The sequence below is a fragment of the Bactrocera neohumeralis genome, chromosome 4, assembly GCF_024586455.1.
Source record: "Bactrocera neohumeralis isolate Rockhampton chromosome 4, APGP_CSIRO_Bneo_wtdbg2-racon-allhic-juicebox.fasta_v2, whole genome shotgun sequence".
Lineage (NCBI taxonomy): Eukaryota > Metazoa > Arthropoda > Insecta > Diptera > Tephritidae > Bactrocera > Bactrocera neohumeralis.
Window position 1 is genome coordinate 70,669,192 of NC_065921.1, and position 22,640 is coordinate 70,691,831.

General features: G+C 37.2%; 3 protein-coding genes across 3 annotated transcripts; 1 reads left to right on the forward strand and 2 right to left on the reverse strand.

Annotated features, from left to right (window-relative positions):
• The first annotated feature begins 1,195 nt into the window (after positions 1–1,195).
• Positions 1,196–7,268, forward strand: LOC126757484 (integral membrane protein GPR180). Its single transcript, XM_050471423.1, has 6 exons — positions 1,196–2,071; positions 3,152–3,560; positions 3,625–3,768; positions 3,840–3,910; positions 4,007–4,296; positions 4,379–7,268. The coding sequence occupies exons 1-6, from the start codon at positions 1,557–1,559 to the stop codon at positions 4,651–4,653; spliced, it is 1,704 nt and encodes a 567-aa protein (XP_050327380.1). The 5' UTR covers positions 1,196–1,556; the 3' UTR covers positions 4,654–7,268.
• Positions 7,269–9,126: 1,858 nt separating this feature from the next.
• On the reverse strand, positions 9,127–11,308 carry LOC126755845 (putative gustatory receptor 58a). Its single transcript, XM_050468562.1, has 2 exons — positions 10,244–11,308; positions 9,127–9,297 (listed from the first exon to the last, which is right to left on the reverse strand). The coding sequence occupies exons 1-2, from the start codon at positions 11,306–11,308 to the stop codon at positions 9,127–9,129; spliced, it is 1,236 nt and encodes a 411-aa protein (XP_050324519.1).
• A 4,058-nt stretch (positions 11,309–15,366) lies between these two features.
• LOC126757487 (peptidoglycan-recognition protein SC2-like) lies at positions 15,367–16,084 on the reverse strand. The gene is made up of 2 exons (XM_050471426.1): positions 15,658–16,084; positions 15,367–15,601 (listed from the first exon to the last, which is right to left on the reverse strand). The coding sequence occupies exons 1-2, from the start codon at positions 16,034–16,036 to the stop codon at positions 15,423–15,425; spliced, it is 558 nt and encodes a 185-aa protein (XP_050327383.1). The 5' UTR covers positions 16,037–16,084; the 3' UTR covers positions 15,367–15,422.
• Between the last annotated feature and the right edge of the window lie 6,556 nt (positions 16,085–22,640).

Here is a 22,640-nt window from a genome sequence, read left to right on the forward strand (position 1 = left end):
CCATTATCCCATTCATGGCAGTCCCTTGGAAAAAGGGTGTCTCCGCGTTATCAGCAGAACTTCTCGCAGGATGAGAAAGTAAAAACAAAAGGAAGGGCTAAATTGTAACTTGGAATTGTCAAATATATAAAGCAAGTAAGGAGGGGCTGAGTGCGGGTGTAATCGAACATTTTATGCTCTTGCAACTTGCAAGGATCAAATCTCGGTAGATCATAACTTTATAAGTAGCCCATTGGCCAATATCATATCAAAAAACATTTGTCCCAGAATTTCAATAATATATCTCATAGATTGACCGATATTTTCGGTTTAAGCATGTTGAAGAAATTTCATCCAGATTTTACACTGAAACGTAGGAATTTGGTTAAAATCGTTGAAGTAAGTCCCGAGATATGTATTGTCCTTTAAAAATTTTCAAACCTAAGGTATATTTCATGGCATAATCTAGAGAACCAACTTTCAAATTAAAATCGCTAGAGTAATCGGCTACACCCGAACTTAACACCTTCTCACAGTATTTACCCGGATCTTGGCAGTCGCTTCATGAAAATTAGATGCAAGAAATTGTATATAACTTTTCGATTTCTGCCAACTTTTATTGATATTTCAATTATTGAAATAGTAATCATGCATTTCCTTTCTGCTAAGATAAAATGCATATGGAGCTGGCAGAACAGATAGACAATTCGATATTCTGAACAATGAGCGAAGAAGCCCCACTAGACCAAATAATAAAGTTTTGAAATTTGTCTCTGTCCTATTTTTGCGAACATGGATTGTAAAATAATTAGCAAAAAGTTGAAAAGAAAAAAATCATTCTACCAGAATAATAGTTATAATCAAATTAACATTTCACATCTCCTCTTTACAAAGCTTTTCATGCTAACGATAAACTTTTCAAATGGCCTAAGTAGTGGATTTTGTATTAGCTAAGTGCACAACCTAATGCAGGGCGTTTAAGAGAAGCGAAAATTGAGAAAAACACGACCTTACTAATTTAATTGTTCGTATAAAATTTAATAGTTGACATTAACAAACCAAATTTTCTTAAAAATTTTACTGCAAACATAAAAAGTTAGAAGAATAAGTTTAAAATCATCATATCAATAATTAATCAAAGTTATTTTTCCACAACAATATGGCATCACGTTTGCTATATGATTTTATGACAGCTGAATGAAAGATTTTTGCTTTGTGGTGTTTTATTATCATTTCGAAAGTGTGTGCGCTGGTGCATTTTTTGTTAAATTTTTGCAATATTTAATATAAATTTGTGTGAGCTACAGTATGTGAAAAACGCCAAAAAGTTATCCAAAAGTTGCACACAAAATATAATAATAATATGAACGAACCTACGCAACATTTATAAGTGAAAATCAAATTGCAACACTCCGCCCAGTACAAAATTCGCAACAACAGTTTGTGTGAAAGTGAATATTTGGAGTTGCAAACACACACAGCGGACAGACAACTAGAGCAGCGCCAACACACCATTAAAATTACGTGGAGATATACAAAAAAAAAGTAATAAATAATAACAAAATTCATTTGGCATTATGAAGCGGCAGCGGCCGCCGTCATGGCTGCGTCTATTACTTCGACCCCTCCTCTGGTTGCATGCATTTCAAGCATTATGGAATTATAGTATTGCCATACACCTCACAGGCACTTTTCACACGGACGACTTTTTTAAAGTGATCACCAAATTTGGTTTCCAAAAGGCCGAAGTGTCAATACCACATGGTGGCTCATTTGGCTACATATATGGCAATATCACAGCAACAACAGATACATTTGTGCAGCCCATTTCATTGGTGGTGCTGGACAAGGTGGCATTTGTTGATTTCTATAGCAATCGTAGTCATGTGGACCATGAGTTGGCGTGCCAACGCATGTTTGCGCATTTGCAACCTCTAATCTATGATGAGACATGCAACAAGCAGGGTAAACGTGATTATGTACGTCGTGTACCATGCCCATTTGGTCAGCTTTGCGTTGACGAAGATACGCCCAGCAATGTAATACCACAGCGACAATTTACCTACACCATAAGTGAGGTGACGGAGCCGAGGTAAGATAGCAAAGACGGAAAGTGTCCGTTATTGATAAGATAACTGAGATTTTCTAGGGAATGAAGTGAGAAAAGTGGAAAGTGTTAAATTAAATAGAACTCGAGTAGATAGTTAATAACTTGAAAAAATATGATTGTGTAGAAGTAATTATTTATTTTTACATCGAAAGCAAAGCAATTATTTTGTTTTATGGCGTTGTTGCTATTTTTGCATTGCACTGCACACATCATAAATACCTGCTAGACAACATTTTCTGCTGCTGTATGCCAATCTTAACACGTGTATTTGCCACGCCGATCTTATTATGATTTCAGCACATTCTGTTCCAGTCGCAAAAAATATTATATTTACTTTATAAAATAAAATCACAGTGCTTTCTGCTATTGTTGTGTTCTTTTCATATAAATTACGTTACTTAGATAAGATAAGCAAGTACTTCTGCTCTTAGAATAGCAAGGATTGGTGATGTTGCTGCAATTTTTATACACGCAAAACATGTTTTGTTGCTTAAAGATTTCAACAACTTTACGCTATTATTTTGATTGAAAAACTTTCATATTGATTGTTGGTTTATTTTGCCTACAACAATACTTTTGCAATTTTGCCACATCTGGTCTTGCAAGCTTTATTTTATAGGAATGTTTATTTGTTTATAGCGCAGCTATGAAAATGTATTATTGCGTTTATAAGTATGCTTGTAGCTTGAACTCCATTGAGAGTTCAGCAACCATCCAATTGCTTCGTACACAGGCTAATGAAGCAATTGGACGCGTACAAGAAATTGGTTGTCCGGCAAAGTGCTGGCAGTTTAATAAAATTATTATTTTTTTCTGTTGTGTATTAATGCGTGCATATGTACTTACATACGCGTCTGTGGTTTGCAACAATTGTTTTATATTACTGTTTTGTTTGGGAATTGTTTACCATATCTTTTTTTTTTTTTGACGTGGACGCTTCCTTTGCTTCGTTTAAATTTTGATAAGTGTTTTAAGCATGAGATATGATACTTTTAAGTACGTTATGATTCGCAATTTAAAAATCTACAATCACAACACACTAACATATTATTTTCCTTATAGATTCTGGTATGTCGCACTCACGGCCTGTTATCGTAACCGTACCACATGCAAATGGCAAGCATACGATCATCTCAAAAGTCATAATGAGCTTACCTATGATATTTACGTTGTCAACACGCATCCTAACAACTCCGCCGCGCATCCACTCACATTTCAGTTCTCATTCGATCAACAAAACTTATTAGAAATGTATATGATATTCTTGCTGGTCTATATGGTGCTGCTACCGGTGCAAATCTACGCGGTGCGCCTGCAAAAACATCCCGTCACACGTCTATTCACGCTGAGCTTGGCCAGCGAGTTTGTCAGTTTAGCTTTCATCACAGCACATTTGATAAAGTTCGCCATAAATGGCGTGGGCATGCCAAATATGCAGACAGCAGGCGATATACTGGATATATTTAGTCGGGTATGTTACAATGTAACTAGTATTAATTAGCATATTGAATTAAATAACTTTTATGCACTTTTAGACCACATTTATGTTGATACTGCTGCTTCTTGCTAAAGGCTGGGCCGTGACACGTCAGCAAATTAATCGCACTGGTTGGATTATATTGATGAGTATATGGGTGCCCTATTGTGCATTTCAAATGTTCCTTTATGTTTGGGATAAGGTGTGTGCAGCGCGCTAAATTTTGCTAAAATGAAGAAAAACAAAAAATTAAACAAAAATATTTACTTGCAGACGGAGGTGGATATTATATCGGACATTGATGAATACCAGACATGGCCGGGTTGGATTGTCTTGATACTACGGTAAGCAAAAATGCTAAATATAAATTAATTCTTATTGCTAACATTTTTTTTTAATTTTTAAAACAAATTTTGTATAACTAATACAAAACCTTGCAGCACATCATTCATGACTTGGTTCCTCTACGAGCTGCGCAACACCATGAAATACGAGCATTCCACCAAAAAACTGGATTTCCTGCTGCACCTGGGCGCTTCTAGTCTTGTGTGGTTCATTTATTTGCCCATTGTCGCCATTGTAGCGCTGCAAGTGAGCCCCATGTGGCGGTACAAGCTGCTGCTAGGCATCACCAATTCGGCGGACTGTCTGGCTTATTGCGTAATGACCGGCCTGCTGTGGCCCAATCGCTCGGGCCAGTATTTGCTGCTCGCCGGCAACAAATACACGGGTGAGCACTTCATATATATACATATTTTATATATTTTTCTGTTATGTGACAAATCTGTTAAACACTAATTAACATCGTCAAGGCATGGACGAGCTGGACGAATTCAACGAAGCGCCACATATTGTACGTGAACGTGAACGTCGCAGAAATTCACCCGATGCCATAGTGATCGCCAATGGCGAGTTAACGCAACCGCATGCAAATGGTGGCAGCGGCATTGTGACGTCAGTGGGCACCAACAGTTTGCTCGCAACAAATGCTGTGAATGGTGAGGCATGCGTGGAGCTGCTGGATGCAGAGGATCTGGACGCGGTGCTTTTAACCGATCTGAATAAGAATAGTCATGTTGTGGCATAAGTGTTAACGAACGTTGTAGTAGTAGCGCCCAAAGCAGGTTAAACAAAAACAAATAATGTGCTGTAAACGCTTGTAGTTCTGTGCGTTGTTTGAAGGAAAAAAGTTAAATGTGCATGTTTTACTAGCATCCTGCGTAGCGCAGACTCGCGTATTGCGCGTTCGTGCACTTACAATGCGCGCTTGTCTGTTAAAATGTGTTAACGAAAGTCGTTGTGCATCATATGTGATGATTTTTTTTTATGATTTTATATACATACATATGCATATGTAAACGTTATTATTATTCACAAATTTGCTTTAGTTTTGTATGTTGATTTTTACCGCTTACAAAATACGTTTACATTACATTAGCTTTTAATTTAGTTATAATATTTACAAATCTATATAAACGACATATTTCTATTGTGTGATGTAGTCAAGTACATTTGCATATGTGTTTAGCAACAAAAGCAACAACAGACATTATTAATTGTAAAGTAAGACAAACTCATTATTATTATTATTATGCACCTGGTTAAAGCATAATATTATACTATTTATGTATATACATATAAGATACACATTTCATATTGTATTCGATTACTATTACGATAATTTACATTACTTAGCGTTGTAAGCACTGTTCGAATGCGCATATTATACATATTTGGGTAGTTATGTCGATAATAACGTTAGCGGTAAAGAAAGCTGGTGAGTTTATGTAGAAGAGTTACAAAAATAGAAACAAAAGGTGAAATATGCTGCAAGTACACAACGATTTTTGCAGCCTTGTGCTATATGGACTTTGTAAAATGAACTTATGATTATTACTGTAACAAAGTACTAAATTTGAAAAAAAAGATAAATGTAATGATAATAAAAATATAATAAAACAACAGAAATTATAGAAATTAACGCATATACCTAAACGAGTGTCAAATTATATTTGTAAATTGCACAATTTTTTGCATATGTATTATATATTTAGTGCGTTAAGCACCCCTACATACCGGCCCCCACCCAAAAATGTAAAGAAAAAACGGTTAAATGGTATGAAATGAAGTTTGAAAGTAATAATCGAGGCACAAGGATATCAAATATGTCAATAAAAATTTAAAAAATATATAAAACGAGATAAAACTGAATGTGAAAAATGTCAATAAAAAGCGAAAACGTAAATAAATACATAAAATATAAAACACAAAAGGAAAATCGAGAAAATATAAAATAATAAAAGGAAAATCGAGGTGTGCGAAAAAAAAATGAAAAACAGTTATTGAAGCAAAAATAATACAAGAAGAAAATAAAAAAACAGCAATTGAAGCAAAAGTAATAAATAAGAAACTGAAAAACAGTTATTGAAGCAAAAATAATACAAATTAGACAACATTCAATAACGCTAAGTGAAGTCATGAATTGTTGAAAAATAAATGATACAATTCAAGTATAAAAAAAATCTAAATTAATAAAATTTGCAAAAAAAAAATACTACAAAACTGAAGATTGCAATTTTCTAAAAATCACGCATAATTCCACCCCAAAATCAATCACATGACGATTTTTCAAAACCCCACAAGTACCAGGTTTTTAAAACTTGCTGTACTTTGTGTGCGAAAATACGTAATATTCGAGTTACAAAAACACTAGCAGACATATTCGTATGACAAATTTTAATTTTAAGCCGCCGCAAAACCATACATACATACATGTAAATTTAACGGCAGTGCATAGTAAGAAGTTGATGAGAGTGTGACAAATCCAAACCCAAATCGGTTTAAGTTTTTAAGTGAAGTTTTAAAAAGTGTTTTTAGGCATAGCAGGCAGCAAAGTTTTTATGAAGTGTGTTGTAATGCATGTACTCCATGCATAGTCTTAAAATTAAAGTCGGATTTATGTATATTAAGAAAAAAAAAAAACTAAAGCAAAATCCGAAGACATACATACATAGCAAGCAATTTTCGGACACTTGAAAAATGTTCGTTAATGAAATTACATGTTTTGTTTTATTATTTCTTAAAAATATCTCAAAATTCTTGAAAAAAAAATATAATTAAAATTTTCTACCTAATTTAAGGGGTATATACAGTTAGTAGGCTGAAAAAACGAATTTTCCAGAATTTTTTTCCGAAAAACTATTAAATTTATTGAAAAAAAATATATTTAAGAAGCTCGTGCTCAAATATGAGACTAATCGTTTTCGATTAAAGTTGGTCACCGACTTCGAAAACACCATTTTGAGAAAAACGCGTTTAAAGTTCGGAATGCACTTCCAAGCACTCTGAAAGGCCTTTTCGAATTTGCGTTTAACTTCGAAAATATTCACCGGAACGGTATGAAACTTTCTGTGTGTATTCCTAAATATATGTACACTAAGAAAATAAAATAAAGAAAATCGATTTTTTGAAAATTCTAACTGTACATAACCCCTTAAGAAACTGTCACCAAAATCTGTACTTTTAGACAGTTTTCTGATGTTTACTTTTGGCCATAGCTATTCATTTTTGCATCATATCCTTGCTATACGTACATGTGTGTGTAACAAAAGATAGTTTTGAAAACCTGTATTTAGTTTTTTACAGATTTTAAATACAATAATGAACATTGCATTGAAAAAATAAAATTAAATTAATATTAAACTGAATTTTATTTAAGGGGTCAGTAGGGTAATCTGGCCTGTTTTTTCTTTTGAAATTTTATTTTTCATAGAAATTTTTATTCTACAATAGAACTTTTTTGACATATCATGAGGTATATCGTGGAGTGTATAAACAAATTTTTTCGAATTTTTCGATGACATCTGTCGGAGAAATGGCTGGGTGAGTGAGATGCGTTTTTTCACTGGCGGACACGATTTCTCATGTTTGGATCGTCTGAAACACGACCGGAATCATGTCCGCCAGTTTAAAAAAGTGTGTTTTGAGAAAAACGCATTTAAAGTTTGAGGTGTGCACTCCGAGCGCTCCGAACGTCGATCGGTATTATTATTTTTGGGCCTTTTTCGAAACCTTCCAATGGTAAAGTGGGTTTCTATATTAATTCTAAGGGTATAAGAGAACAAAAAATGCAAAAAAAAAAATTCCAAAAAATATTACCCTACTGACCCCTTAAAGCAATCAACATGTCATAAAGGTGAATAATTACACCACAGTGGTGAAAATAACCTAGAGAATTCTTTCCGTTAAGACACAAAAAACGCTGAGTGTACGAAGAGTTTGCCATTATGTTTTTAAAATGATTTCGGATCTCTTCCAAAGGTGTATCTTCGTAGGTAAGCGACTTCACGTAATCTTACAAAAAAGTAGTCCAGTGGTGTTAAATCTCCACGACAGCGGTCCACGACGGTAGATAATGCGCTCATCAAAAGTTCCCTTCAACAAACTCATTGCTTCGTTGGCTGTATGGCACGTAGGTTCTGCACGTAAAAGTAATTATCATCGCTTATAGCATTCTCCATTGACTGTAACATTTTGAAGAATTATGGACCAACTCTGCCTCTAGAGCACAGCAAATAGTGATCATTTGAGAATGTAAGGCCGTCTCAAGAATGGTTTGACTATTATCACCACCTCTTATGCATCAGGAGTGGTGGTCATCTCGTTTTGGGCCCATCTAAAATCTGGTCGGCGTATAGTTATATGTCGTCGACGTAGTGGAGGAAGGACCTCTTGTTGCTCCTAGGAGGCGGTTACGCTCTAAGCAGGTGTCCGCAGGATACTTTCGCAGAGGAGTTCATGGGAACTGCTCGATGGGATGTTCGATGGGACACATCAAGAGGCATCCTCAGTCCGCAGTGCAGTGTTCTGACATGGACAATAATCGCAGTCGGTATCTTAACGTCTTCGACTGCAATATTAAGGTCAAGTCTGTACTCCTTCGTCCAGTTTATGTTGTTGTTGTTGTAGCGGCACAATTCTGCCGAGCTGACAGTTCTGGGCCGGATAAAAATCCGTTTCCGGTTACGTAGACCCGACTGTCGTGGGAACGGCGTCACAGTTTATGAATATGGTCGCTTAGGATTTAGTGGGGGAAAGTGTTTCGTGCAGCGAGGAAGCGAGAATGGTCGGAGAGATAGCCGTTTACGTTTGAACACATGCCATTGATTCCATTGCCCGACGTCACTATCGTGCTATCATTAGCGTACCAGGTGATAGAAATGCCCCTGGTGGTTGCGGGAGTTTCGAGATATAGAAGATAAACAGTAGCACCATCTGTTTAATTCTTCTCAGTTTGGAGTTTTTACCTCGAAATAGTACAGATGATTGACGACCGCTCAGCTAGTTCATAGTCCACCTCTTCAGCCCTGGAGGGAGCTATGTGATTGACTGTTTCAAAGGCTTTTGACAAATCCAACGCTACAAGTATCGTACTCTCGCAGGGTGGTTTTTGTTTAAGGTATAAGTGATTGAGTTAACGAGACTCCATAAAAACTCCATTTGATGAATTAAAAAAATACAATTTTCTGACATTATTGTTGTTGTTTTTATGTATATGTTATTACTTTTTATTTATTCTTAACTTATTTTGCATATCAAATTGCACCAGCACAGATGTCTTCACCAATACCATCAAAAAGAACTGCAGCGTAGCTTCTTTATTGAACTCGAAGAGACCGCATAGCATGTAGCGAAGTTTGTGGCAACTCAGTTGTGAGGCAAATGTGTCCAACTAAATGAAAAAATAAGAGAAATTACAAAAGACAAACACTTTCATTACAAAGCCAAAACTGTGTTGGGTATCAGTAAGAACAAGACTCAAGACTGGAGATGAATTAAAAATAGAGCACGATAAACGTTACAACAATAACAGAGCACGAATCCAGAATAAATTAAGGGACCAGAAAACTCGAACACTGCATGTGCTAGAAGCTCGTAGACGTTTTTGAGGAATAAGCTACTTCCGTAGCACATTACTATCAAGAACGCTAAAGCTATACCATAAATATTCTCTCATATTTTGACTTGATTTTCTTCAGACCTAATCTTATTCCTTAGCTTCAATCTAGGCCGTTTTCTCAATGTCTGGCTAGCAACCATCTGTCATTAGTCTTTCAGTTAAGATATTTAAGATTAATGGACCAAACTGTCCGAAAGCTTATAACGAGAGACCTGTCATAAAAGTGCTTAAACTGGTAGGTAATAAACCACGCATAGATCAGTTTTGGTCCTTTGCGATATCAGATGGAGTTCAGTTCCTAGGAACAAGAGACGTAGTCATCCTTTAGAATGCCAGCGTTGGACACAAATTTTAACAGACACTGCGATCTCACTATCCATACCACCTCCTCTTGTGTATCATACCGTGGGGACCCCAGATGCTTACAGCATAGCCTTACCAATGCGGGACAAATGTACAATAGGTGCTTCACTGTTGCTCTGTTGTCCTGCTCTACACATTTCCTGCAGTCTGCTCGATCTCTCAGCCCCATTAAAAGTGCTTAAAGACTTTAAACTGCACTCAAGAAGTCAAAATGAGTAAGCTCACTAGTCGGACCTAGACCGTCTGTTTATGTATAACTAACTTCAAAAACCCTCGAAATACTGAGTTTTGGCACTCTAGGCATAGTGATAGACTTGTTGTTCAATATACATACATGCATAAACTACTATTTTACCGCTTTCCTCAAGCTATTGCTCTCACAGATGTCAACGAGTCCGGGATGTTCTCGAAGTAACTGTCCGGTACGATTGCATTTTGTTAGCATCGCATCCAGCATACCCATCGTCATTGCCGTATCGCCAAAGAAGACCGCCGTGAAGAACAGTTCGTTGGCCTGCAACCACAAATTCCTTGTCTGATTCTGGCTGAGAAGGAGACAAGCTCCATATACCGCACGCATATTGGTTGTAAATAGGCGCAGTAGCAAGGCAGCCAACGTCAGCTCGCCGATTCTGAATATGCGTTGCGTCAGACGGTAGCCAGTGAGGTGTAGCACAGCCAGATTGTTGATATGACTGGCAAACTCTTCACCAACGGCTCTGCGGGACATTTGACCATGCAGTTGCTCGAAGAGTGATTTTAGCTGTGAATTTATCTGCGAAAACTGTCTATAGAGTTGACTGTATATATAGAAGAAATTTCCCGAGACGGTTAGAATAAAAGTGTGCAACGCAAATGAGATCAATGTGATCGGCATGTAGCGACCATCAGTGCCCGGATGTTGAGACAAGAAACTGTAAACATTCATTATTACTAGAACATAAGCGAGACAGAATTTGAAAATAATGAGATTTTCGACGCGATGCTCGATTATTGTTCTGTGTAGTTCATTCCTTTTCTCGATAGTGCCGTTAATCCGTCTTCTTGCAGCTTCTGTGAATGCTTTAAGTCGAGTTTCCAGCGAGCGATATACCACATACACCGACTTTATGTCTTCTCTTTTGCACCATATTTCCTTGACAAGCACCGCCATGAAGAGATTCTTTGTCACATGTGTAATGCTGTAGGTCCACTGCAATATTGGATCGTTTGTCAAGAAGTCACGGCTGAAATAGTAGTAGCCCGCGTAAGATGTGGCGAGTAAACAGAAAAGATGTATGACCGCGCTGTGTACGAGATAAAGACGTGTGACTCGAAACTCAAGAGTTTTTCCATCCAGTGGAGCTGGCAGTAAACCCACAATGAGCGAATTGTAATAAGAAATTTTCAGCACGAAGCGAAACAAACGTTCCCGTAACATTTTTATATTCTACTGAGGTGCGAATAAAAGCTTTCATAGCTGCTTTGAAGTGTTACTATTAGCGTGTTTATTGTTGTAACCAATGATAGACATCTTATTTGCTGATACTATCTACTGGGAGGACATGAATTGGTGTAGAAAAGGGGTTCAGCCACCATTGTACTACAAAAAGTAAAAGCAACTATGTTCATTTAATTTGAAGTAGTTTTAATAGTACTACTAATCATCTTGAAACTTAGTCTGGGCAGAGTAGAGTTTCAATAAGTATGCACCCTGCCATTACAAGAGGCAAAGTCTGCGGATCGTTATACTCACAATGGGAACATACAGTCTCTTTTGCCTGTAGCGCTTCTTAGAATGACTAAAGGTGATGGGTTTCGATGGGTTATTATAAAGATCTGCTCAACAATACACTTAGTTTCTAGGAATTTAGTGAAGTTATAGCTAAAACTTTCTCCAGACTGGATAAGCAAGCGAAACAAATGAGTCTAGTAGTGAACGTGGGCAGTATGAAATATCTCCCGTCATCAAAATAACAGTCGTCGCACTCGCGACTTGGCTCCCACGTCACTGTTGACAGTCACAACTTCGAAGTCGTAGATAATTTCGTCGATCTTAGAACCAGTATTAACGCCAACAACAATATCAGCCTCGAAATCCAACGCAGAATAACGCCAACAGATGCCACTACGAACAGAGTAGGCAATAGAGAATTAAAGTCCTCTACGAACAAAGAAAAAATTCTAGAAGTCACTCATCATCCCCGTCTTGCTATATTGTGTAGAGGCATGAACGATGACAACATCTGATGAGTCGGCGCTAAGAGTTTTCGAAAGAAAGGTTCTGCGGCAAATGTATGGTCCTTTGCACATTGCCTACGACGAATACCGCAGTCGATGGAAGTTTGAGCTGTATGAAATATACGACGACATGGACATAGTTCATCGAATAAAGAGATAGCGACTGCGCTGGCTTGGTCATATGGTCCGTATGGTTGAAAACACTCCAGCTCTGAGAGTATCCGACGCAGTACCCGCCCGGGGAAGCAGAAGTAGAGGAAAAGGTCCACTCCATTCAAAGGTTAACGAAATTTCTTCGACTATGGTATGTAGCTTACTTGGCGTTAGAACCAAAACTGAAGCAGTACATGTATAAATCATCATTCATCATACATAGTATACATAAGTACTAATGACTCAGAGATAAGTACTTACTACAATGTAATAAATAATTTTTTTGAACATGCCAATGAGTTAGTCCCCTCTTGAGTTAAAATTTTATGGCCACTGGTCTGCATCAACCACACATGTTTAAAATTAATTAAACTGTTAGCATCGCGATGGTATGATACTTGCATAATTTATAAGAGTGCAAATATTTGCGTAGGTGTTTGCTAGTAGAGAGAAAATAGCAAGCAGTATAACTCGGGTCAAGAAGGTCATATTATTGCTCCAGAAAGGCAGGATAGAAACTTAAAGAAACTATAAATGTAAGTTTGTTGTAAGTACTTCAGGGCTGCCGTTTTGGTGAGATCGAACTAAAATTAGTACGTAGGTTGCCTTTTATATGTATTTTTTGATGGTATGCATACTCAGAACATGTTGACACACGAGCGCTATTTGTGTTGTTTACAGTAACTTATAAAATTCTTCTCGACCAAAAAATTGGAATTAAATGGTGAAAATTTTCGCGATTATTTTTTAAAACTTTCGACGTGGATTAACTCAACAAGACTGCCGAGATAAATTCTATTTTTGACGATGAAGCTCCATCAAAGACCAGTGTTTATCTTTGGTATGGTCAATCAGAACGGCAAAAGTGTTTCGACAATTGATCCAAACTCATGCCAATGTTATAGATCTTAATGGAGTTTTTCATGTCCAAATTTTGGCCAAAACAAAAGATAATTCTGCTATAACCGACAAGTCCATAGACATTCTAGGCGATAGCCAAGCCAATATTAAGTCTTACTACATTAGGTTATACAAGCAGGCAATCTATCATATAGGAAAAGAAGGATATGGAAAGGCAGACTAGTTGGCTCGCTTGTGGGCTGCTGAGCATTGGAGTCTAGAGAAAGACCTCAGGTCTTGGAACACTAACAAAGTTATTTTGGTATAATGTTGTTGGTGAACAGACCGAAACCCTTCTACTTCAAGGCAACACAGGGCCCGTACCCTTAAAAGCCCACCTTCAGAAAATGAATTGAAAAGTAAAGTCCTCTCTCGAAGAACAAAAACCCAATTCTACAAGTCACTCATCTCCCCCGCCCTGCTCTATGGTGCAGAGGCAAGAGCAATGACAACATTTGATAAGTCGATCTCAGAAAAATTTTTCGGAAGACTTGCGATCATTTGCGCTTTGGCAACGACGCAGTCGATAAAGATGTGCTGTCATTGACATATGGATTGATGATGGAGAATGGAGTCATGTGTAGAAGTTCACGCAAGTTAGGAAAGTTTTCTGATCGCCATTCACTTGGGAGTTGCCAGAAACGATTCTTTTACACATGGCTCAAGCAGCTCACAACTTCCGGTCTTTGACCAAGTATCCTTTGGGTAGCCTAAGAACATCCGTTTGAAGGCGAGCTAAAGTGAGAAAGCGAAACATCCCCTCCGCAGAATTGTGCGAGGGGTTTGGGACCCGCCGCGTAAAAAACGCCCCCCAAAGAAAAATAACAATCAACCTGGGATGAGAGTTCCGCTTTTGATGTCACCATGACAAACGAACTAAGGAATACGATATGAAAGCATGCAACTGGAATGTCCGGTCCCTTAATTGGGAAGATGCCGCTGCCAAGCTGATTAATGTCCTAGTGAAAATAAAAGCAAGAAATACGATGGACGGAACAAGGACTGAGGCGAGTAGGTCCTTGTGGCATTTACTACCGTGGCCATATAAAGGAGCGCAAGTTTGGTGTAGGATTCGTGGTGGGAGAGAGACTCCGTCGCCAATTAGTATCATTCACTCCGGTGGGTGAACGTCTAGCCGCTATCCGCATCAAAGCGAGGTTCTTCAACATATCGCTGATTTGCGCCCACGCCCCGACGGAAGAGAAGGACGATATTGATATCACCGGCCTCAACACCCGCGCCGTTAGTTCTGCTTTCTCCAGACTGGACAAGAAAGCAAAGCAAATGGGTCTGGCAGTGAACGAGGGCAAGACGAAATATCTTCTGTCATCAAACAAACAGTCGTCGCACTCGCGACTTGGCTCTTGGTCACTGTTGACAGTCATAACATTGAAGTTGTAGATAATTTCATCTATTTAGGAACCAGTATAAACACCACCAACAATGTCAGCCTGTAAACCACTGGTGCTACTTCGGACTGAGTAGGCAATTGAAAAGTAAAGTCCTCTCTCGACAAAGACCAAATTCCATAAGTTCCTCATTATTCCCGTCCTGTTATATGGTGCAGAGGCTTGGACGATGACAACTACTGATGAGTCGACTTTGCAAGTTTTCGAGAGAAAGGTTCTGCGAAAGATTAAGATATCGTATTCGATGGAACGATGAGCTATACGAGTTATACGACAACATTGACATAGTTCAGCGAATTAAAAGACAGTGGCTACGCTGGCTAGGTCATGTTGTCCGAATGGACGAAAACACTCCAGCTCTGAAAGTATTCGACGCTGTACCCGCCGGGGGAAGCAGAGGAGAAGAAGACCTCCACTCCGTTGGAAGGACCAAGTGGAGTAGAACCTGGCTTCGCTTGGAATATCCAATTGGCGCCACGTAGCGAAAAGAAGAAACGACTGGCGCGCTCTTGTTAACTCGGCTATAATCACGTTAGCGGTTTCTAAGCCAATAAAGAAGAAGAAGTCATTGACATAGTTTAGCGAATCAAGAGACAGCGGCTACACTGACTAAGTGATGGTGTACGGATGAATGGAACGCTCCAGCTCTGAAAATATTCGATTCAGTATTCGTCGGTGGAAGCAGAGAAAAAGGAAGACCTCCACTCCGTTGGAGAGATCAGGTTTAAAAGGAGCGATTTCAAAACATACATCTCAACGCTATCAAATAGTAGCACTTCAAAGAAAAAAAAGCCGGTTTTTTTAAGCAAGCAACGCCTTTAATTTCTTAAATATTTTCAAAACTCAGTAAAGTTAAGCGCGCCAATTGGACCATTTCTTGATCTCGGCATACAAGTTGTTACCAGGACACTCAGTGGAACCGACTTGACGATGGCCATAAAGAATGTATTTAGACGAGATTTGTCCACGTGAGACGGCATCGGCAATCAAAGCCTTAGCGGCAGCGATCTGAGCGGCAGTTGGAACATTGTCTGTAAGAGAAATGAAATATTAGTAAAGAGCCTGAACTCTAACCCTCGTCGCTCACTGTTGTAGTTGCCCATGAAGGAGATGCCAATAGACTTGGAGTTCCAGTTTGTGGCATGAGCGCCCACTGTACTCCAACCACGACCCTCATACACTTGCCCATCACCACCGATCAGGAAGTTGTAACCAATATCAGCCCATCCCAAGGAGTCCATGTGGTAGGCCTGCATGTTGCGCATCTGTTGAGAGCATGCGGTTTGGGTGGAGCAGTAAGTGCCGGCGGTATGATGTATAATGACGTAGGATAAACCACTGGCCAAGGTAGTACGGCTGGTAGCGGAGCGACCACCCCATGTTGCCCTGCTAATGATATTCACACCGAAGACAGCATTGGCACACAGGAGCACAGCGAACAGCGTGAGGAAAGTCTTGAAAGCCATATTATTGATGTTCTAGAGAAAAGAAATGTTGTACTAATGACCACTGATGAGCATATAAATGTTTTTATACCCCAGACGGGCACGCCTCTAATGACGAGATAATGTCACTTAAAATATTGTATATTTTACTGATAATCGTTGCACCATATAAATTATGCATACAGTAATTTATTATACAATATATAGCATGTGGCTGTGATGTCACCAAAGGCATGCAGCTTTCATAAATTCTCAAGGCTTTCAATTGTTATAGGTAACACAGCTCTACAAAAAATATTTTTTTTTTTGTTGCCCTGGATATCTGTGAAAATTTTTATGTTTTCAAGTGTCCAGATCACGAATATATATATGTATATGAAAGTACTGAATGTGCTCTTATTTTTATGATTTTCTCAAATCTTATAATTTGAACAATAATCAGCTTTTTATTCATATAAATCGATCATTGATCATGACTGATAAATGATTAGGCTTCTGCACAACTTTTTCTCGCATGCAAACATCACGTGATGCCTACTCTTAGCGATCCCCACCCTTTGCTCCGCAGAACAGCTGAGATCGCAGTTATTCGACAATACGAAGTACCTCTACGTGAATCTAAATAAGTTCTGATAAGTTAATATTTCGTATCAATCACTGCACATATTTAAAAATATGTATATTTGCTTTGTCTTTTAAAATATGAGTTCGTCAAGAAGAAAGTGTAAATATACTACTGATTTGTTTTGTTATATTTGCGGTGTTTATTTAACAAAAAAACAACAACGAAACATCACAGACTTTGTTAAGGAGGCTTACACTGAATACTTCGGTTTTAAAATGGACAAACTAGAAAAACCATGGATTCCTCATAAAGTTTGTAAGTTATGCGTTGAGTCTTTACGGTTATGGAAAAAAGGAGAACGTTCTGGATTAGACTTTGGTATTCCGATGATCTGCATGGAGCCTACAAATCATTTCGATGATTGTTACTTTTGCGTTGTTGTTGCTAAAGGTTTTAATCGCAATCAAACCTGGAGATATCCAGATTTACAATCTACAAAATGTCCTATACTACACAGTGAAAATCTTCCTCAGCCTATTTACGTTTCAAAAAAAATTCGAATGCCCTCAGAAACAATGATGTTACCAAATACACAGAAATCGCGACAGTCTACAAGTGGAAGTGAATGGGAAGGTGAAACAGCTACGCCCAAGTTATTTTCTCAAAATGAACTCAGTGACTTAATACGTGATCTCTATGTATCAAAACAAGTATCAGAATTGTTAGCCTCAAGATTGAAAGAAAAAAATTTATTGGCCCCAACAGTGACAATTACGACATACAGGACACGAGAAAAAGAGTTATTGCAATTTTTTAGTGAAGATGAAGGTCTGGTGTACTGTAATGATATCGCGAAACTACTTTTAGACATGGGTTTAACAGAATATAAACCTACTGAGTGGCGACTTTTCATTGACAGTTCTAAAAGAAGTTTGAAATGCGTTTTACTGCACAATGGTAATAAATTTGCATCTATTCCAATCGCCCATTCAACAAAACTCAAAGAGGAGTATGAAAATGTAAAATTAGTTTTAGAAAAAATTAAATACTCGGAACATCAGTGGCCGATCTGTGTAGATTTGAAAATGGTTAATTTTTTACTCGGTCAACAGAGTGGATACACGAAATACCCGTGCTTTATTTGTATGTGGGACAGTAGAGCAAAGCAACATCATTGGAATCAAGATGTTTGGCCTGTGAGAGATTCTTTAAAAATGTCGGTAAAGCCAATGTAATCAGAGAGCCATTGGTAAGCAGAGACAAAATCATACTCCCACCATTACCTATTAAGTTAGGAATGATCAAGCAATTTGTAAAAGCATTAAACAAAGACGGAGACTGTTTTAATTACATTTGTAGAAAATTTCCTAAGCTTAGTATAGAAAAGTTAAAAGGTGGAATATTTGATGGTCCTCAAATACGGCTAATGATGAAAGACTCAGATTTTATCAAAGTCATGACTGTTCCGGAAAGTAAAGCTTGGGAAAGTTTTGTATTGGTAGTCGAAAATTTCCTAGGTAATCATAAAGCACCAAATTATGAAACAATTGTGCAAAATATGCTGACAAATTTTCAGACTCTAGGAGCAAATATGAGTATAAAGTTACACTATCTTCGCAATCATCTTGATAAATTCCCGGATAATTTAGGGAATTATAGTGAAGAACAAGGAGAGCGGTTCCACCAGGATCTAAAAGTGATGGAAGAACGGTATCAGGGTCGCTGGGATTGTCACATGATGGCAGATTACTGCTGTTGTTTAAAAAGAGATTGTCCAAAGAAGTATTATAGAAGAAAAGCTAATGAAAGGCATTTTAAGGGAATATAGTATAAGTTTTTAACATTTTTTTCTCTATTTACTTCAATGTTTGTTAAGCTTTCAAAATAAAACTAATATTTTCAACATTTATGTCATTTTATTTCATGTTTTCTGATTTTTTTGAATTAAAATTAAAATAAAGATTTTAAAAAAATTGAGAGCAATTCTTACAAAATCATTGATAGTTTCGTGAATTGTGAGCATAAATATATCTAAAATTAGTCTCATATCCAGGGCAACAAAACCACTGTATACCAGTGTAATCTAATCTAATCTAGTAAACAATTCGCAAATCAATGCAATACTCGTACATGCGTACATATGTATAAACATAAAAATATTTATTTTGCAGTCGTTGCTTCCAATGCAACAGATTGTAAATCTGAAGGTATTAGCTGAAAAATATAACACAGATTGTATGAAATGTATGTATACATATATATAAGCATTCAGCCATTTGCAACAATAAAATTGCGGATATCGCGCTTGATTGGCAGAACTTTCAAAAATTAAATAAACTAGTGTTAGTAAATCAAAAAGGCCAAGACAGTGGCTGCAAAACGATGCAGAGTGCGTTTGTGAAAATCATGTCCGCATTAATTTCCCGTCTTTTTTGTCAAATAAGCATTGTATGGTTTTTTTCAAATAAGCTTTGTATAACAGTTTTAATAAACTTTACCTGCTTGCCGTTGATTTAGCGTCATCTGTCGTAAAATAGTACTCGTAACACTCTGTGCTTTCCTTGCAGCGCCCTCTAACGTGTGTTGGAATTTAAACAGCTTTTCGCACAACGTCATCTGGTGTGCAAAATATATTTATTGACAGAGTAGAACCGGAAATGTTTCACACTTAAATTTCGAGAAAAAAAAATTATTTTATAAAATTGTTCTGTCTGTTTCTGTTTCTGCCAGCACCTTCCACATTGTTTATGTTCTCTGGGTTTCCTATAAAGCGGGGGGATGATATTTTCTGTGCCCGTTTGTATTTGTATTTTCCAAGTTTTGCTTTTTGATGTTTCAATCCAAGTTAATATTTTATTTCAAATGCATTTATTTTCATTCACAATTACGAATTCAAAGTATTTCAAAATTTAAATCCGGTTTCTGTTTCTCTTTGCTACTGAATAATAGTTTTCACACTAGATGTCGCTCCATGGAAATACTCAAATTTTAAAATCCACACTAGATAGCGCCCTAAAGTAAGTTAGCAGATTTTGATCCCACATTAGATGACGCTGTAAAAAAAACTCTGAATAACACACTACAGATAGCGCTGAGATGCCCGCTTCGGTTTGTGTGTTAGCTATGATGAGTATATTATTATAATTTGGTATAGTTTGAAATCGATAGAAAAGTTGGGAAATAATATTAACAACAATTTATTCTGGGCACTTCACTTAGGATAGCACTGCGGGCATATTATTGACGTCGTATGAGCACAAACCAAAATCTGGATGACAAAAATTTGAGCAACATTGCTCGTGTTGGGTGCAATCCTCCATCGACCTATTGGGGATGCAAACTGTTGAGGCCTTAAAAAAGGTAAAAAAAATAACAGATATCATACTAGAAATTTAAGTTTCCACAGATATTCAAAAAGCAACGTTCTTTGTTCAAAATTGTTTTAAATCCCGATAATAATTTTTTTTTTACTTTTTTATGGTCTTCTCTTATAGATATCAGGTTAGCATATATTTACTTATGAGTATACCTAGTCTTGCCATAAATTCTGTTACAAAATTCTGTTAAAAATTCTGTTTTGAAGTACAGTGCATACATTGAAGAGAAATTTCCAGAAAAAATGAAAGAGAAGAGTTTTAGTTGAGGAGGAGAAAACTAACTCAATCTATACGGATGGGTATAATATAAAATGAATTGCGAAATTGAGATGGAGGTATACACCAAGGATCTTGATATCACTTTCCATCCGTCTACCAAACTCAGCAAGCATCTTCCAAGCGGAAGGATTAAGATTAGATAAGGTCTGAGGGGTTTTACTGAAAAACTACAGGGGGATACAAAGAGCTACCATATAGACAGATAGTCAGGTGGGTTTGCTAGCTATATCATCGCCGAAGATAAATTCCAGATTGGTCCAAAAATGTAGGTAGACTTTAAGCTCACTGGTCAACTAAACTTGTCCATAATTTGCGTTCCCAGTGATGGGAACAATGATGGCACGGAAAAAGCAGACGAGTTGGCCAAGTCAGGAGCCTGAGGCGGACACAATATCATGGCCGTTAGGCACGATCAAGAGCGAGCTAAATAAGCAATTTGCACAAACAAACTGAAACTTTAAATGCAAGATTATGCAACAAATATGCCCAAAATATGATACAACAAGAACTAAGGACCAATTAAATAGCTCAAGGAAAGGTAAAGCAAACCACATAGGACACAGAAAATCTTAGCAAGCGAAATGGATATATCGACCAGATTAATATCAAGGCTTATTCAAGATGAAAGCCTACCGTCGGTCATTTAATAATCTTCTAATAACATGTTTGAAGCAAATTAGACTCCACCGATGCGAATGGCTTCTGCAGTGGCACACGGTCAATGACCATAAAAGTATGCTTTTAACAGCTGACAAATTGTTTATTGTTAAGGAAGTTTTTAAGGAGCAAAGCAACTGCCAAAGGCGCAAAAAATTTTAATCAAATAGGTCAACAGCTGCTGTATCGGTTTGGTGGGGAGTCTCCTGTAAAGGCGTTACACTGCTTCACTTTTGTAAATAACTGCTTAAAACTGAGGCAAAAGTGTACCAGCACGATGTTTTAGAAAGCGTGGTAAAGCAGCTAAGCAATACTCTCTTCGAAGGACAGCATTCGATCTTCCATCAAGATTCTGACCCAACACACAAGGCCTAAACCTCACAGCAGTGGCTTAAAAGCAATATCCCTGCTTTCATAGCTGCAGATGATTGGCTGTCTAGAAGTCTAGATGTGAACCGATTGGTTACAGAGTAATAGTTAGAGTTTATTGAATAACCCACAGTAATTTAGAGTAAAAAATCTTTGGTTCTGGAAATACTAGAAAATGTGCGAATTGATCAAACGCCAAATCTTGAGGGATTGTGTGAAAGGAAATGGACACTATTTCGTATAACATTTAGTAAAAAATATATATATAATATATTAGTTATTAAATAATATATATGTTTATTATAGATATAGTATCACATATATGTACATATATATATATATTTTTTTTTACTATTTATTTCAAATTACTTACAGCCAATATTAAACCGAAAATAATTAAATTAAATAAGCACAAAGATATTTCAGTTAAAATGTGCATGCTTGATTTTTCACCAAACAAAAGTTTTACTTTCACCACAGAAAAGTTGTATATTGGTATCACAAGTGTACTGCGAAAGGTCGGCAAACCAACTAGCGATTGTTTGTTATTTGCCTTGCAAAAAGGCGCAAAAGGGATGGAAAGGATTTTTGACATGAAATGTGCATTTACTTTACACGCGCTTTATGGTCATAGGTACACATAAGTCTGGTCATATGTGTGTAAAAGCGCAGTGGCGTATCCAGAAGGATAAGAATGAGCTACCGACAGTCTTCATGCATTTTTTATACGCCCGAGTGACATGCATATTTCTCATATAACGTCGTTTTGCTTACAACGAGCCGAGGGACCTGCTCCGCCACTACAGCTCCCAGTAAATTAATTTCTCATGATTTTTGAAACACTTTAGGACGGACAATCGAAAAGTAAATTGCCTAATATTATATTCTCCCTGACTCTAACCAACCAGTTTAGCTATTTTTTATATTCCACGACCAAATGTGGAAGTATAAAAATATGAAATGAATTTTTGGTACGAAACCATCCAAGAGAAGAACAAATATTAAGACTACTTTCAGTATTTATTCATACTAATCACTGATGATTGTTGATATTCTTTCTTTTTCGATTTTTCTTGACATCTAAATTTCTATTGGGTAGTTATCCGACTGAACTCCAACACGTCGGTCGCGATCACAGCTAACTTTAACTTACAATATAAGACTAAAGCTCTCAACCCCTTTTAAGTCCCTTCGATCAACTGTTATAGATAGCTTGTAACAAAAAACTTGGTACCAAATATTTGTAAAATGACCTAAAAAAATACCGTAGCCTTGAGGATACGTAAGAATTTTCCTCTAATCATAAGCAGATTATTTTTTAACGGGGTTAAATTGGTATTAACTATGACTTCGGAAGGGAATTTTCGTCGTCAGTAAT

Bases quoted from the DNA above. Each gene is read 5' to 3' on its own strand.
- LOC126755845 (XM_050468562.1), bottom strand. From the start codon at position 11,308: ATGTTACGGGAACGTTTGTTTCGCTTCGTGCTGAAAATTTCTTATTAC. The intron at 9,298-10,243 runs GTAAAATAGTAG...TTTTTCATTTAG, and splicing joins GCAATAGCTTGAGGAAAGCG to TTGGACACATTTGCCTCACA.
- LOC126757487 (XM_050471426.1), bottom strand. From the start codon at position 16,036: ATGGCTTTCAAGACTTTCCTCACGCTGTTCGCTGTGCTCCTGTGTGCC. The intron at 15,602-15,657 runs GTGAGCGACGAG...TTTCTCTTACAG, and splicing joins CTTCATGGGCAACTACAACA to ACAATGTTCCAACTGCCGCT.
- LOC126757484 (XM_050471423.1), top strand. From the start codon at position 1,557: ATGAAGCGGCAGCGGCCGCCGTCATGGCTGCGTCTATTACTTCGACCC. The intron at 3,561-3,624 runs GTATGTTACAAT...ATGCACTTTTAG, and splicing joins TACTGGATATATTTAGTCGG to ACCACATTTATGTTGATACT. The intron at 3,911-4,006 runs GTAAGCAAAAAT...AAAACCTTGCAG, and splicing joins TGGATTGTCTTGATACTACG to CACATCATTCATGACTTGGT.